Below are 17,824 nucleotides of genomic sequence, written 5' to 3'. Positions count from 1 at the left end.
GAACACACACGGGGGATTCTTTTGGTTGTCAGCACGAGAGGAAAGGAAAGAGCAGGAGGGTTTAAAAATAAACGTATTTGTTCTGCCTTATTAAAGATAGAAAAGGTGGCTCTGAAATCATCTCCTACAAAAGGTTTGAAGGTCAAGCAGGCACCGAATCGCGAAAGGTTGAGCGCTAAGTGATTGTCCCAGCCCGAAAAGACTAAGTGCACTAAACTGGGTTGTGAGAAGCTAAGGCTCGTCCCGACAGCCCCCAGCCCAGGGCACCCCTTGCCCAGCCCAGTGGGGACCCTGCGCCTGGCAGGGCACAGGATGCTCTTTCCAGAGGTGGATTTGGGGTGCAGGGCTGTGGCTTCCTGCTCTCACTGGTGCATCTCTGTGGGGTGAAGCCAAGTGGGAGCAGCAGCGGGTCCAGCCCCTGCTCCCCAACCAGGGTGGCTGCTGCTGCCAGAGCTGCCCCGAGCCCCGGCTGAGGGCAATCCCTACAGGAGGCTGCCCAAGAGGTTTAGCAGCTCTCTCCTTTCTCGGACTCCTGCCATCCTCCAAGGATCAAGTGTAATGCCGGAGTTAACTCCAAGGATGGAGCCGGTTCGCTGAAGGAAATGGCCGGCGGCTGTTTTGGGGGGGACATTTCCCCTCGCTCAGCTCCAAACCCCTTCCCACAGGGATGCTGCTCATCCGTGCTGTGACCAACACCAAAACCCCACACCGAGAGCAGCCCTGTGCCTTCCCAGCCCCTCCAGAGAAGGGAAGTGCCAAACAGACACCACTCTCTGGCTTCCTTCACCTTGTTTTTCTTTTTTTACCACTCTCTTTGACAATTTATGCAATTAAAACTATGGCAGGGCAGCCTTCCTGATGCTCCCTGATGGTAGGAAAAAAGACCAGTAGCTCAGAGCACTCACAGGTAGGCAAAAATAATATTAATACACTATGTACCGGCGTGGTCCATGGCCAGGACAAGGACTATACAGTATATTTACGACGTCTCACCAGAGCTAGACCCTCACTAGCAGGGTTTGGGGCAGGGAGTGAGTGAACAGGGTCTGGGGAGGGTCCAAAACCCCCTCACCCTTTCAGCCTCGGGCACTCCCCGTCCCAGTTCACGTCCTCCTACACAGCAGTTTAAAAATACATCTGTATATATTATTCTATTCTCCCAGGTAACACTGTACAATCATAGAAGTTTCTTTAAAAGCAATAATTTACTTAAAGACATCTCTATTTCTCTTCTGTTTTTATACAAATATTTACTGTGATATATATATATATATAAAGAAATTAACCCTCTGAGAACTCTACAGCAGCAAGATGTGCACCTTTTTTATTTTTTGTAATAATTATTATTTATTCAAAAGAACCTAAAACCACTTAAAAGCATCTTTTTAAAAAAATAAATAAGTAGTGCTCACACAAAACCTCTCTGCCCCCCCTCCATCCTTCCCAACCCCCCAGATGCTATGGTGCAAAAAGCAGGGGGTAAAACCCTCCCCCCTGGGAGCAAAGGGACTGGTGATGGGATGGCATCCACCTTCTCTGCCTCAGAAACATAAATGCCATGGCTGGAGCTCAGTGGCACATCCCTACGTGTCCCCACTTTTGGGGACAACCCAGCTGGGGCACTCAGTGCCGAAAAAGCTGCCTCCCGGCGCTGCCCCTGGGGATGTTTTCTCCTGGTTTTTAGGGGCAGCCAAAAATGATGCAGCCCCTTGGTTGGCAGCGTGGGGTGACGGTGATGGACACTGGTGGGAAGAACCTCCACAGGGATGAAGTCCCGGTGCCCAACACAGTGCTCGGTGGCACGGGGCAGGGGGACACCCTGGAGCAGTTGATCTCTAGAGCCCTTGGCAAGAAGGAGATGGGGATGGGGGCACAGGACAAATCCTGCCTCTGCCACCCGTGTTTGGACACACCACAGCAAGTTATGGCTCCAGGACATGGCTTCACTGACGTGGGCTGGGGGGAGGAAAGCACCAGGAGGCCATCACAGTCCAAACACTGCAGGGGAACCTGCTCTCAAGCCCTTCTCAAGGATGGGTGCTGCCAGGGCTCCATGCCCAGAGTCAGATGCAGGATGCCCACGGCTACAAAGCTTTTCCCATGGCCACAGGGAGCAGGGAGCCAGATTTTGGCTCCCAGAGCACCAATGAGCAGCACGGATGGATGAAGGGACCCGCAACCTGCATCTTCCCGACTCCATCCCTCTGTGCAACAGTGGGGAGCAGGGCAGGAGTGAAGGCTTCCCATGCGTGGGCTGGTTTGCCCTGTGCTGGAGCAAAAGCTAAGCCAGCTTGTCACCAAGACCAGCCTAAAACACGGAGGATGAGGGGGTGTGGGTGCTGCAGAGCAAAGGAAATGTGCCCCAGTGGGGGGATGCAAATGGGGTGCTGTGAGGAGGGCTGGGGTGCGGGATGAGTTCGCATCTCTAAGGCACAATCCACCTTGAGGCTGGGACACAGGGGTGGGTTGAAGCTCAAGACGGGGTGATTTTCTCGACTGGCATCTCTTGTTTTGGGAAAAACATCTGCCTCTGAAGCAGGACCCTCTGGTGAATAAGGAATTCATAAATCCCAGCCTGGCACAGAGGCAGCTCGTGTGTTACAAGTGCAACCCTACAACATGACTTTCACATTGGTTTCCACGTTTAAAAATATTCTTCGAGGAAGAAAAATACCAAATTGGTTGGAAAGGTGAGAAAATAATACCCAATTTTGACAGCTTTCCACTCTCTTTTTTGTGCTTCTCATAACTTTGTCCTAGTCATGATGGAATTTATAAATTCCCCATCAGAGATTTTGGGGGAGACCCAACACTCAGCAGCTGATGTTCCAGACCCCATTTCCACCCTGAAAATCAGTATTTCCAGATATTGGCTAATTACTGTGTTTACAATGCTTTATTCTATCACAGTCCTTCTTATCCTTATTACCTCCTTTGCCAGTAATTCCTCTACTTGCTTTCTCTGCCACGGACCTCCAGTCACTTACATCTGTTTTCTGCCTATGAAGCCATGCCAGTGGAAAATAAGCACCCAAAAATTGGGAGCAGTCTTGACTTCTATCTCTTGCATCTGCCCAACAAGTCACCCCCTCAAAGGACCCCAGTGGCTTCTTCATTCCCTTGTTCATTTTTAAAAAATACTGAATGACTTCTTTCAGATTTAATATTATTATTATTATTGTTATAATTATAATAATAATTATTATTATTATTTTGGTAAACAGTCTCCCAAACGGTACGGTGAAAAAATTAAAAACCCTCTCACCTCCCTCCCCCATTTTTTCCCCAAATTAAAAAGAAGTACATTAACGTTGCATGTTATTTCAAGTGTTGTTCTTGTGCAACTGAACCAGACCGCCTGCCGAAGGAGCAATTTTTTTTGTTGTCGCTGCTCAGTTAAAAAATAAAAGGAAAAAAAACCAACTAGAAAGAGAGAGAGAGAGTAAGATTTGTTTCCTGATATTTCCTCTTTTTTGGATCTCGCAGTGCTCGGCTCCAAGACAAGGCTGGCGTTTTCCCCGTGGGGGGAGCAAAGCCCCGCGGGGCCGTGCGGGGCCAGCGCCTGCCCGTGCCCCACGGACCCTCCTCTCTTCATCCGTCCGTCCATCCGTCCGTCCGTCTGTCTGTCCATCCCCCCCGCAGCCGCCGGCCCCACCGCGGGCGCCGGGCGCGGGACACGCGCCGTGGGCTGCCACCGTCCCCTCCTGCAGACCGCTCAGTGGTTATTGCGATGAAACTGAAAACTATGAACGAGACTAATTTCTCAAGCATTCCTATGGCACTTGCATTGTTCTGCATAATTTTGAGCGGGTTTTAGGGGAAGAGATTAGAGGAAGGAAAAAAAATACCCTTGGAAAAGTCAGCGGAAGGACCAAGAGTCATATTTCCGACTCCCTCCTGTACGACCGTTGATCCAACGCTATTGTGGCTTGCAGCCTGTCGAACTCGTGCCTGTTGTCCGGGCTGATGTCCTCCAAACCCCGGCTGTCATCGTCTTCCTCTTCCTCGTCGCGGCTCATGAAGGCCAGCTCGTTCTCGTAGCAGAAGGAGTTGGTGCTGGGCAGCAGGAATTTGTTCTCCACCAAGTCCTTGGCGCTGCAACGTGGCGTGGACGGGACCTCATAGGTTTTGTGGAAGTGGGAATAGTCTACTTTGTACTGGTTTTTCTCCTCAAACAAGACGGGCTCGAAGCGGTGGCCCCAGAGGATCTCACTGGCCAGGTAGGAGCTCCGAGCTTGCGTCGTCATGGCTGTGGCTTCTACCATGCCTTCCAGGATGACGACGATCTCAAAGTCATCTGTCTCCAAGTCCTGGCGGCTGATCCCGAACAAGGGGCTGTCTTCATTGATCTCATGGAGAATGGTGATGGGGGACACCAAGAAAATACGGTCCAAGCCTTTATCAAACCCCACGTCGATGTCTATTTGGTCGAGGGGTATGTATTCCCCTTCCTCTGTGATCCTGGGCTTAATTAGCTGAGCTCGTACGTGGGCTTCTACTATGTGGCTTTTACGGAGGTTCCCAACTCTCCACATCAGGCAGAGTTTTCCATCTCTCATTGCCACTACTGCATTATGGCTGAAAAGTAATGTCTGGGCCCTTTTTTTGGGCCTGGCCATTTTTGCCATTATTGCACCAATCATGAAAGAGTCAATTATACACCCCACGATGGACTGAACCACCACCATGAAGACCGCGAGCGGACACTCCTCCGTCACGCAGCGGAAGCCGTAACCAATAGTCGTTTGGGTCTCAATGGAGAACAGAAAAGCAGCCACAAAGCCATTGACCTGCAGAACGCAAGGCTTGAAGGTATCGTCTCCACCCGGGTTTTCTAGGTCTCCATGAATGAGTGCAATTAACCAGAAAATCAGCCCAAACAATAACCAGGACACCAGAAACGCCAGGGAAAAGAGCAAGAGCATATACCTCCAGCGGATGTCAACGCATGTGGTGAACATGTCTGCAATGTACCTCTGTGGTTTGTCATCCATGTTGGTGAACTCCACGTTGCACTGACCGTTCTTCTTTACAAACCTGTTTCTGCATTTCCTCCTGGTGTGGATTTTCCCGTTGCCAAAGCCGTTGATACCTGGCATGGTGGTCAACCTCAGCCCGTCTTCCTCGGAGGACACGATGCTGTAAGGGTTGACTCTGCCTGTGGTCATCCCTGAGCCAAGCCCACAGTGAAGGTGAAGGGTCCTGCGATTCCCAGTGTCCCCCTGACCCACCCCTGCCCACCCCCCAGATTCTGTTGCGGTGGAAGGGAAGTCCCAAAATTCCTCGTCTTGGCTGCCACGTCACCACGCTGATCCCGTGAGAGGCTCTGCAATGAGAAAACAAAGACACGGCCGTTACCTCTCATGGCAATGGGACCCAAGGGGCTGTTTGGCTGTGGGCCTGATGGGGTGCGTGTTGAGTGACAACCCCTCCACTGCCCTAACTCTTCCTTCTATGGACAGGCTGCTCCCAAAAAACACAGAGGAGGAAGGAAGAATGTCTTAGATTTGGTTCTTTCATAGTACAAACTGAGTGAGGAAACCTTGCTGGGGTGATGCAGCATTTGTGGAACCCTCAACGACTCCAGTGGATGAAAAACCTTGGGTAGCATTGGAATTTCTCCAGCTCCTTTTTCTCATGAACTCTGCAGCTGGAGAGGCAAGCAGGGAGGCAGAGCTGTTCTCCTCAGGACACCGATATCAATAAAGGTACATCCGGAAGCAGCTCCTTCGGTTCACATTGCCCCTGCCAGATGGATCAATGCCCAGCCCAGCGTCCGACCTCCCAGCACCGGCTCTTCTGGGGTCAAGGGAAAGCACAGGGAGATGTGGATTTAACCTCTGTCCTCCTGCCCAAGGATGGGAGAGGACACAGCCAATGTGCAGCTGGTTGGAGAAGGCCCCGGGAAGGCACTCGCTCGGGGCAGATGTCCTGAGGAGCAACTTTCCCAACGTATCCACTGGGACATGGAGCCATCTACGGTCACGGATGGGTTTTGCTGGCCAAGCCTTATGAAGGAACAGCTGCCACTGGGGAAGGGGGAGCTGTTTTGGTCCCTTCTGGAGGGCTCAGCTGCAGGGTCAAGGACCTACACTCAGCTTTGCTTGGGAGAGAGGTGACATGGACACGGGGGAAGTGGCCCAAGCTGGGTGAACTCCTCAGTGCAGGTGAGCCCGTGGCGGGGGAACCCAGCGGAACCCTGCCAGGCTGCTGGACCCCCCCAGCCCCTCATAGGACTGCATCAGAGAATGGACAGGATTGTGGAGAAGCCCTGTGGCATATCCCAAGCACCCCAAAGAGACGGCACTGCAGGAACACTCCTCAAACCGTCTCCTGCCACAGGTCACCTCTTATTTAGCGCCATGGGATGTGTCACTGGGGATGGAACCACCTTGCTGGCACTGAGACCTTCACAGGGCAACAACGTGGTGAGGGATCAGGTGCAGAGCCCCCCAGGACACCCCGTCCTCGCAGCACAGAGGCAGCAGCTCCTGCCTGGGGGCAGAGGTGAACCCGCCGGGCTGTACATGCTGTGCCGGATCCGCTGGCCCGCTCGATGCAGTCGATTCCTGCAATCAGCTCCAGCGCCTGGGGACACGTTGGGACAAGCACACCCTTTCCATTACACAGTGACCAGCACCAGGGAGCATTGCCAGGCACAGCCTGCCTGGGGCTGCATCAGCCCAGCTCACAGTGATACCCTGGACTGCCTTTTGCTGAAATGCTCCCCAAATTCAGCTCGGGAAACAGGAATCCCTCCAGAAGCTCAACACTGCAAGCAGGAGCACTACCCAAACCTCCCAGGTGCTGGGCACAAATCCATGTGTGCCACCACCTTACACCAAGCAGCACATTTCTGCCTGCTCCAATCTGGGCACAACCATTTTTTATCCACAAAGTTGATTTTTCAAATGCCACAGTTGTTTGTTGGTGCCTCAGCAGACCAAAGGATTGCTTGCACATGGCTGGGACCGTCAGCATGAGAGCCTTTCCCTCCTTAGAGACACGGGAAATAATAAAAAAGGCACAAACAGTTAATGTTAATGATCAATATTTACAACCCTATAGTCACTAGAAGTCATATGGGATCAAAGTGGCCTTGCAGACCTGACCTGTCAGCCCAGCTGCAGGTTCACGCTGCCCAACTCCAACCTGGTCTCCCATCCCAAGTCTTCCTCCCGATCATCCTGACTACATTCAATAATTTCTATCCTCTTTTTTTTTAATGAGAGCTGAGCATGTGGGACCAGAAAAGGCTGCTCCTCCATCACCCCTCCAGCTTGCCCCATTGAATACGCTGAGTGCTTTTGCCACAGGATGAATTTAGAGTTGGGTTTTTTTAATTAATTCTAGATGTATTTGAGAAGTCAACAAAATGTAGTGAGCTCCCAGTGACCTGCGAGAGGATTAGCTGGGGTCTGGATTAACTGTGCTGGAAGGAGAGACATGCCCGGGTGACTGAGGAGGCAGCAGCCCTGCCTTTACCTGGGGTGAGGTTCCCAGGGACCCTCGTGCTCCCCAGTCACCACCACTGCTCCCCCCTGCCTGCACCCTTTTCCCCATCCCTCCTTACTTCCCTCCATTCTTGCTTTCTCTGTCCCTTCCTTTCTTCCTTCTTTTCTCTTCCTTTCTTTCTTCTCCACTCCTTCCTTCCTTCCTTCCTTCCTTCCTTCCTTCCCTCCTTCCTTCCTTCCTTCCTTCCCTCCTTCCTTCCTTCCTTCCTTCCCTCCTTCCCTTTCCTGCCCCTCCTCCTATGTCACAGAGGGTTTCAGGGACCCCTCTGCTGCAGGACAATGCCAGGACAGACCTAAGGGTCAGACATTGTTTTGGGTACAGGGCAGCTCTTGTGACAAAGCCCATTTCCCCATCATTCCCCAAGGCCACGGGACCGAGTCCTTCCCGAAGCACCGGAGCTCCTGGGAGGACCAACCCCCCTCCCCGCCCCGTCCCAGGCCAGCAGGGGCACCATGGGGAGACGGCAGCTAAATAAAGGCAGCAAAGTGGATCTGCTGGAGCAGGAGGCCGCCTGCGGCTCGTACTTTATTTAGCACAGTTTTGTTTGGAAATACACTTTCTCGAGTTCGCTGGAAGCCGAATTTCTGGTTTGGTTTAAATCTGAAGGCTGGAGCTCCACGCTGCCACTGCGGGAGGCTCGGGCTGGGAGAGGGCTCATGCAAACACTTGGAAACTCGTGGCTGGGCAGGCTCCGATGGGGGACCAGCTGGCAACCATGTCCCCACAGTCTCCTTATATCTCCTTGGGTCAGGAGTGCATCCTCCAGCATCACCCTGGCATCTCCCCACAACCAGCGCTGCCCCAGGGGGCTGGTGGGGGTGTTACAGGGAGTTACATCCACCTCCCTGCCTCCTTCCCAGGAGTTTCACGCCCCTGGCCATCACAGTTTTACCTCACAGGAACAAACCCCAAACTTCCCCTAATAATCACTGCCCATTAATCCCATTCCCAGCCCAGCTCCAGTGTGGACAAGCCCATGCTGGGTGTCGGGCAGGACCGGGACCATCCCCTGCTGCTCGTGCCACGCGTCTTGTGCAGCACTAATAGTGTTAACACGTTGGAAACAAAACAGGCTCATAACATTAGTTTTGGGAATGAACGGCCCCTGGCTCCCCGTGGCCCCAAAGGCAGTGACGCCACGGACTGCCCCAGCTAATGAGCTGACACGAGAGGCAACAACTCCTGCCACGAAACTGCAGCAACCCAACTCCCACCGCGGAGCGGTTCCCCGCAGAGAATCCAAGTGTCTCCAGCAATCTGCCAACTGCACAGTTTAATTTTATTTATTTTATTTTTTTTTAAAGAGGGATGTTAAATGTTACAACAATATTAGGAACAGCCAGCACGCTGGGAAAATGTGTCGGGTGCCAGGGAAGTCATTAGTTAGAGCCGGCTGAATGTGTCAATGCGATTTATCATCACACCTTTCCCTGTACCTCTGGAGGGGACGCTTTTTGGAGCCATCAGGGCTGCCCCCCACTCTTGCATCCTCCCAGCACTGATTTTCTCAAGGAATTGTGCAGGCAACCAGGCTGTGTTCAGGTGGAATCGGCCCGGCGGGGACTTGGAGGAGCTGAGTTTGGGGACGCAGGTCCTCTGGGAGAGGTGACCGTGTGGGAGGGGTCGATGTGAGGAGGTCACACTCGGAGCTGCTGCCTGCCCTGTGCCAGGAGATAACACTGCCCTGCGCCGGGAGATAGCGCTGCTATCTCCCGCAGTGATGCCCTTCATGGCCCAGCACAGGACAGCAATGTCAGCGAGGAGGGAGCTTTGCTCCCGACCTGGGGCCGCTCAGCCAAGGGTGCCCAAGTCTCTCCTGCTCATCTCATCCCAACAAAGCGACCTGGCGCTGAGCACCCACAAAGTGAGGGGAGAACAGCAGAGCTGGGGGCTCCCCGAGCTGCGCTGGGGCAGCACCAGTGCCTGAATAACTCCCTCCTCTGACACCCTGTCTTTGAGCACTTCCAATAAATTAAGGGTCAGCATGAGGCAGGGCCAGTATATCTCGCAATGTATCCGGAGAATAAATGGCTCCCTGTTTCCCCTCCCCTGCCAGGGAGGACAGGCAAGAGGCTGCTACCACAGTGCATCCCTAATGAGAAAAACCTGCTCCATTTTGGCAGGGACACAGGTAGAAAACAGCCACGGGCACACAGCCTTCTGCTGGACCCCCCCACACAACCCCCTAATGCCAGTGAGCAGCTCAGAAATCGCTGTCTGCCAGCCTTGATGGCAAATGCAGAAGGGAAACTGAGGCACCTGGGAAAAGGAAGGCCCTCGGTGGGAAGACCAGAGGTGACGGGGTGCCTGGAGAGATGCTGGCTCATCCCTGTCCCCCTGAGCCACGTGTGGATGCCACAGGCATGGGAGGAGGAAAAAGGGCCACGTGCAGCGTTCAACACTGCTGGGGCCAGGTGGCCTCTGCAGAGTGACAGGCTTGTGCTTAAGCACCCTCAAACTCCTGATAAATGTGATCAGGGAGCTCCTGGGAAAGATCCTTTCGGAGGCTGCACTGAGCACACGGTTGGTCCCCAACTCCATGACCCAATGAGGGGACTGAGCATTCCGGTCTGGCTGCCTCCATGTCTATTCCAGCTCCAGCACCTGGCCCTGCTCCAGCACCCGGCCCTGCTCCAGCACCCGGCCCTGCTCCAGCACCCACACCCTGCAGTGACAGGACCCCAGGGCTAAACATCCAGCCTCGTTGCCCCCACCACTCCCAGGTGATGGCCCTCCTGCCCAGCTGCAGTGTCAGGGAATACTGCAGCTCCCACAGCCATCCCAACCCGCAGCCAGCTCTGCAAACCCTCAGGTACTGAAATCCCATCTTGCCCGCCTGGGAAACACTGGCTGTTTTTCCATCTGCTCGAATCCATACGGCTGGACAGCGGGACATGGCTGGGGTTAAGGATGAGGGCAAGGGGAGATGCAGGCCTTGGCAGGGACCACCCACACCAGGGGCTGCAGAAGGATGCCTCAAAAACCCAGGGGATGCAGCCAGATTGCCCTATTCCTGTGACACCCACCCAAATCTCTGGGGTACCCTCACACCCCTCCCCACAGCCCCCTCAGCTGCCCTGGCTTGGGGAATGGGTGTTAATACCCCAGGAAATCACCCTGGGAAGGGGTAGAGCACCAGCTACTCCCCAGGCAGGGGGTTCTCCAGCCGGATCCCGGAGGAGGGGGTCAGCCCTTACCTGGTGTGTGCCCTGGGGGGTCTCCCCAGCGCTCCCCGGCCATGGCTGCAGGGCACAGGGTGCCCCGTGGCCCTGCTGCAGCCCGGGCGAGAGACAGAGAGTTTTAATTGAATTTCTAGATTATCCTGGGGGAGAAATTGTAATCTCCTTAAATCCAACCTCTGGTCAAGTCCCGTAACCTACTGTCCTGCGCCGGGGAAGGGATTTAGTGAGGGGGAGGGGAGGCTTCCCTGCCTGCTGGTGCTCTGGACCCTGCATCCAGCAGGATTTGTCCCACAGGATGTCAGAGATCTGCTCCCGGAAGCCCCACGGCCCCAGGAATTAAGGTTCTGCAGTGGCAATGCCCTGTCCCTGCTCCCCACGTCCTGCCAGGGTGACCAGTGTCCTGGGAGCTGCCCAGAGCTGCTGTGGTCGGGACTCCAGTGAAGGAGATGGTTGGTGCTGCGTGAGCAGCATCTTTGGAGGGTGAAGAGGAGTCCATTGGGTGGGATTTATGGCTGGGAGGTGTCTGGGGCTTTCAACTGAAATATCATCCAGATCAGCTGTGCCCGGGGTGCCGGTGGGTTGTGCAAGTCCCCAGGAAAGTCCTGTTCCCTGCCCAGGCTGTGGTGGGTTCCTCCCTCCCAAAAATCTCCATCCTTGGACCGTGTAGGCCAGAGGATTTCTTGGGTGGGTGGGTGATCTTGGCCATCTCCATCACATGGCCCTGGTCCCTCCTGCATGCTCCCGAATCTGGATACATGCTGGGCTCCATCCCCATCCCCAAACCCTCCCCAGCAATGGGGATGAGGCAGATGACGGCAGAGCTGGAATCAGCCAGTCACGCTCCTGTCTGCCATTACTGGGGCCTCTGCAGGGACATGGATTTCCATTGGGAATGGCAGGTTCCCATCTAGCACATGCCAAGAGGCTCAGGGGATAAGCAACAACCCTGCCCCAGCTCTGGCCCTGACCAAGGCGGGAGCACCCAGCTGCTAAAAACCACCGTGGGAAGAAAGGGAAAAGCGGGACAGAAAGGGCAAATGTCTCCAAGTGGATTTTATCATCAACCAGATGGAGATGAGCTGAGGGACACAGAGCTGAGGGCCTCCTATCCTGAAGGTAGAACCAGAGGAGTGCTTGGAAGCACACCTGGGATATCACAGCCATGAATTATTTCAAGAGCTCTCTCACACCTTAGGGTCAGAGGCAAAAGATGATGGATCTGAAGCCATTCAGCCTTGTTCAGCCCACAGCGGGACTCATCCCGCACCTCCTGCTTGCCCAGATCCCATTCAGGTCTCTTTCCCAAAACCTCTGAGGCGGTTTTTTCCTTGCTCTCACCCAACACAAACCCCCCTACTCCAGGAGCCGTGTCTCCTGCTCGAGGGAAATCGCGTGTGTGGGCAGAGCCCGCGCCCAGGAAATGTTTATCCTGAAGGTGCAACGGCAGGTTGGGAGTGATGGAGCTGCCAGCAGGAACTGTGAGCTGTGGGGAAAGCAACGCTGAGGCACTCAGCATTGCTCTCCCCATGGTGGAATTCCAGCTGGGAATCGGCATGGAAAGGAGCAGGATGACCAGGAGAACCAGGATCCCTTCACGCAATGGGAGATGGGATGTAAGCAAGGCTGAGCCGTCAACCACTCACCAGCAACCTCCACTCTTTTTTGGGCTTTAAACCCACTATTATTCCTGCTCAATCCAAGCATTACCAACTGTTCAACTCCTGGTGAGAAACACAGACCATGCTTCGCTATCAGGCAATTTTCCTGGCTCCGTGTCCATGCCAGGGCAAAGTTGTCATTTCCACCCCTGAAGCATTTTAATTCCAGCATCACCATGGGTTAAGGTGTCAGCAGAGCTCTAAACTTCACTGTTAACCCCAGCAGCAAGGGAGGAGATGGGGAGGAAGGACATGCCCTGCTCGAGAAGAGCCGCCCTCCTGGCTCTACTTACCCTGCGATGGCAGCGAGAGCCGCGGATGCTGAGCCCGACGCTGGCGGCCGAGCGAGCGAGCGGGGACTTTACCACTGTCCTGGCTAATTTCCCCTGAGCTCAGATTACAGCCTCGCTTCTTCCCTACATGTACAGGAGCTGGCACCTCGGCTGTGGCCGTGGGGAGCCACCGCCAGCGAGGCGGACGTGCTCCTTCGGTGGTATTTCCAAGGGGCAGGGAGGGAAATCGCGACGCGAGAGTGGTAGGAAGCCCAAGATGCCTTAGGGGTTTACAGGGGGTTGGAATAGAAGAAGTTTGAGGGGGTTTTCGGAGATTTTTGGGATGTGAAGGACCAGCCAGACCTGGGGGATCAGATGGTGGGACCAGGTAGTCCGTGTTCCAAGGCAAGATGAGCTTGTTCTTGTCATTTAACGATGGCCATGACACAAACCCCATTTTAAGCATTTCTCAGGAGAGGAACAAAAGTCCCCCTCCTTTTCTGTTGGGGGTGACAAACACCCCCGGCACGCACATCTTCAAGATGAAAAAGGCCTTTTCACTGCTCTGCTGCTACTAGTTTTCCTTCAGCTCATGGCTCTGCCTACACCAGTTCATGAGTTTTAGTGCCTTAATTCCTGCAAGGGCTCCCTTTAATGTTCCCGTTGCTCGAGCTGAGACTGTTGGAAATCTCCTTTCCAGGGGGTACTAGGTTTCTGGCCCCATATTTCTGCCCTTTCCACCCTTCCCTGACGTCACTGGAGAGCTGAACACCCCCAGACTTCGGGCATGACCCCAAACCCAAGTAGCTGCAAGGGCAGCAAAGGCAGGGCAGGGTATTTTGGGGACCGTCTTCATCTGCTGCAGTGAAGATTTAGCACAGGCGTTGCGTAACGCCGGGGGGGCTCGATGCTCTCCGGCCCCTCTCGCCGTCAGAGATCAGAGACTCAATTAATCCTCATCATTCCCTGCCCGCGGGTACCAGCCCTGGGTGCCCTCTCAGCCCGACCCCAAATCTCTGCCCGATGTTGGCTGATACCCCACAACCCGGGGGTGAGGTCCTGAGGGACACCCCACTGACACCACCCAGGGCACCCATTGTCCCTCCCAGGCCACTCCCCTCGCTTGGGAAGCCCTTTTCAAGTGGAGGTGGCCATGAAGGTACCCACCAGACAGACATTGAGATCCCTAAAATAACTCATTCTTTCTGTGCCCCAGCCTCGGGTGCTGTCGTGCATCACTTCCTTAAGGGGCCCAGCAGCCACTGACCCTGCAGACAAAGAGCTGGGCATTTAAGGCATTTTATAAGGTCACTTTTAAACCATCAAGGTTTGGTACACATCTGCTTGTGTTCCCCCCTCCCCGCTCCTTTGCACAGCACAGATCACTGACGGATGGCTCACTCAGGCACACACTTCAGGATCAAAACAGCAATGGAGGATCCCTACTTTTTTTTGGCCAGCCCTAAAATAACAACCCCCACATGTGTCCTTGGGCAACCCTACAATGAACAAGGCAATTGCAAAGCCTGGCGTTGGCGAGCCCGGGCACTGCTGTGCGTGCACAAATGGGATGATGAGGAGAAGGGCACCAGCAAGCCAAACCAAAATGCTGTCAAGGGAAGGTTTTGGAGGGTAAAGATGGTGCCATGCTGCTGCCAGCCATGACAGCCTGCAGAACACCTGGGGTCCCAGTCCTGCCCACCAGCATCCCTTGGAGGGGTAAAGCCACATGTCACGCAGCATCCTGGCACAGCTGGGTGGCTGTGGTGGCAACGGGTGGGCACGGAGCAAAGAGATCCTGTGGCTGGGGCAGGGGCCAGGTCTGGTGGCATTGAGGAGGATGGGACACGGTGACATGTCCCCCCATGAAAAGCTGCACGGAGAGTTACACAACGCCAGCCCGGCCGCCCTTGGCCGTGTGTGCCGTGCGCGCTCCTATCGACACGGCCCCGGCCGCCCTCCGACATCCCCCCGGGGACAGAACTCTGCAAGTGGCGTAAATGCAAGTGCATGTGAGCAGGGGGACCTGCTCCAGCCCCCACCTCAAACTCTGGACCCCCTGCAGTGGTCACCAGCAATGCACCAGCATCCCACTGCCCCCTGGCTCAGCTGTGCCGATGGCAGGGGGTCAGGAGGGCTGGAGTGGTGCTGTGCAGAGCAGGGGAGAAGGGTGAGCATCCATCCTGCTGGGAAAATACAGCAGCTAAGGAACTGTGTGGCCTCCACCCAGGGATTTTTAGGACACAAAAGATGAGCCAGAAGGACACAACAAATTCAAACCTGGGGGATGTGACCAGGTTAGGAGAAGGCAAGACGATGGCCATGTCCCAAAACCTCCTTCAAGCCTTTTGCAGGGGAGGAAATAAAATTACCCTCTTTTTCTGCTGGAGGGGAAAAACACCGGTGCTGCCACTGACAGCAAGGAGCTCTCCCCTTAGCAGAGCACTGGGATGAAGCAGGGATGCTTTTGTCCACAGAGAGGGGAAACTGAGGCACGGTGGCTGGATGGGCCCAAGCGTGGGGACAGACTGCAGCCCTTGTCATCGCCTCCCCCCCAGCCTGGCCTGGCCCCAGTTCGAGATATTTATAAAGCCGATAAGGGAGCAGAAAGAATTTTCCAAATGCCGAAGTTACGTAACCTCTCCTCGCCCTCTACGGACATCCTCTGTAATTATAGGCTTGGGATGGGATGGGGGGAGAGCCCTCTGTGGTGGGGCTGGCAGGGGGCATCACTGCCACTGTCACCCCAAAGGGCTTCTTAACGCTCCTCTCACTCCCTGCAGCAGGTTCCCAGGGTCCTCATGCCACCGTGCCACCCTGTGGGACCCCATCCCTGAGGGACCTTGCTGGCTCTGTGGCCAGTCCCCCCACCCTGTGCAGGGGACCCCAAGTTTTTGTCTGGGTTCTGAGTGGCTGATCCCCCCCCGGGTGCCTGCACCCCTCCAGCCCATCCCAGCACGTGCTGGGTGTCATGACAGGTGACAACCTGAGCACAACTGACATTGCCATGGTGACTATTAATCACTGCTGCTGGGAGGACTCATGCAGACTCCTGCACCAGCACCTGCCCCCTGCAAAGTGCTGACCCCACTCCCAGCATCTGCAGGTACCCCCTGCCCTCCACCAGCCCCACTTCCATCACTTCTTTCCCTGTTACACACACAGGCAGCTTCCAAACCCTTCTCCATCACCTCATAGCTGCCTCCAAATCCACCAGTTGTGCCTCAGTTCCCCCAGCCCTGTGGTTGCCCCCCCAGGGGAGGGTGGTGTCCCTTCCCTGGGATATTTTTCTCTCTCCCAACTTCGGCCAAGGCTATGGAGTTGGAGGGATGCTGAGAGAAGGCTCCGTCGCTGTGGCAACCCGCCGTGGCCGTCTCCAGGCGACCGCCCAGGGATGCTGCAGAGATGCTCTGGAGGCAGAGTGAGAGGGACCAGGGCAGGGGGTGATGTATCCATAGGGATGCCACCCCCTCCTCCACTCCCCTACCTAAACCACAACCTGGGTCTTTATAACAGGGTGTTAAAACACCCAGAAAACGGCCACCGATTTGACTCAGGCAGCTGTCTGAGCACTGAAAAGCTCATGGCACCCCAGGCCGGCTGGTGGGAACAGCGGCAGGATGCTACCGGGTGAGCACGGGGCCCCGCCGCTTCCAGGGCCACCTGCAGAGCTGTGGAAATCATTGTTGGAAATAAGCCCGTTAGCTTCTTAAACCTCATTAAGCAGCTTAGGGGGGACACGCGCCATCATACGCAAACCCGGAGGCGGAGAAGGCCCTTGCTCGGGGCAGAGGGGTGACGGGATTTCCTGGGGTGCTGCAGGGGGTGCCACGGGGGGCACGGCCCCATCCCTCACCCAGACAAGCTCCCCCCCCGCATCCATCCCCCCTGTCGCTCCCTGCCAGCCGGGACCACCGGCAGCTCCCGACGGCGCTGAGCGGCGGGCAGGGACGGCGATGACGGGCTGTCACACCCGTGTGACGAGTGTGGGAGGTCTCAGCCGCAGCCCCGCCGGCGGGGGGGAGCGGGGGGCGGCTGTGACAGCGCGGGGCGACGGCCCGGCCAGCGCCCGACACGGCGGCTGCGGAACGGAGCGGGACGTTTCTAATCACTCCACTTGGAAAAGGTCCCGTTTTCACATTTGTTAAATTAAAGGATGTCAGCGTTCGATGCCAAGCCCAGGCTTCCTCGGAAATTTAAACTAATGGCAGCGAAGAAAATGAGCTGAAAACCAGAGCACAAGCGCTCCCACGTTGTCCATCAGCACCAGCCGTCACCGTGGCAGGGCTTTACATGGCAGCTTGCAGAGCAGCAACCATCACAAAGAGCTCAACTTTTTGCCCCAAAATCCAACCTTGCCCGCTCCGCTCAGTTAGAAAGTGCATTGCTGGCACTTGGAAAAGCCAGACTGCTGTGCTGGGGTCCCCAGAGAGACCACCAGCCTCCTCCAACCTCTCAAAGAGCAAATATGTCCCTATTTTCCAGATACAGCTGCCCTGGGCAGTGGGGTTTATCAGCATGGAGTGGGAGACCAGAGTGGTGAGTGCAATGTCAGGATTTCTCCAGCTCTGATGATTCCTGCAGCCCGGCCCCACACAGGCAGGCAGAGGGGTCCTGGCAGAGCACGGGGATGGGGGTCACACAGCCCCTCACTGCCCCTCTTCCCCATGGAAATACCTGGGCTCAGGCGAGGGCTTCGCTCCCGGCGCTCTCCGGGCTCCGCTGGGGTGGTTTTGTGCTGCAGCTGAGAAAACCACTGAGTGGTGGTTGGTGGTTTGTTTTTTTTTTTTTCCTTTTATAATTTTCCCGGCGAGATAAAATTAAACAAACAAGCCCTTCTGGGAGCAGCGCGAGGAAGGGAGCCTGCTTCCCTACAGATGTGCGTGTCCTCAGCGATTACAACCACCGAATTAAGCTTTCCCTGTGACTGGGACATTTGCACAATCCCACTCCTTCGCCTCCTGCGGTTTCACTGGTAGGAGACTGGCTGGCTCTGCAGCCTCCCTCCCCATGAGGTCATTACCCAAACACCTATTTTTCACAAAAACAAATCAAGAATGTTTTTTTCCCCCCTGACCATCTCACCATCAAATTAGAGTGGTCTGGAGTGCAAGGCTGGGAGTGCTGGGCAAAGCAGCACTTGCTAGAGGAGAATAGAATAGAATAGAATAGAATAGAATAGAATAGAATAGAATAG

At 55.1% G+C, this 17,824-nt stretch overlaps 1 protein-coding gene across 1 annotated transcript in view; it reads right to left on the bottom strand.

The window, feature by feature from the left end:
- Positions 1-1,320: 1,320 nt before the first annotated feature.
- LOC113967791 (ATP-sensitive inward rectifier potassium channel 12) overlaps positions 1,321-17,824 on the bottom strand; it is a 31,298-nt gene continuing 14,794 nt past the window's right edge. Inside the window, exon 2 of the mRNA XM_027683711.1 lies at positions 1,321-5,326. Within this exon, the coding sequence (XP_027539512.1) occupies positions 3,879-5,168 (1,290 nt within the window). The 5' untranslated portion in view covers positions 5,169-5,326 and the 3' untranslated portion in view covers positions 1,321-3,878. The remainder of the gene's footprint in view (positions 5,327-17,824) is intronic.

Source organism: Neopelma chrysocephalum, unplaced genomic scaffold (genome assembly GCF_003984885.1).
Source record: "Neopelma chrysocephalum unplaced genomic scaffold, ASM398488v2 Primary Assembly neopelma1_65, whole genome shotgun sequence".
Lineage (NCBI taxonomy): Eukaryota > Metazoa > Chordata > Aves > Passeriformes > Pipridae > Neopelma > Neopelma chrysocephalum.
This window is presented reverse-complemented; position numbering and strand designations above follow the sequence as displayed.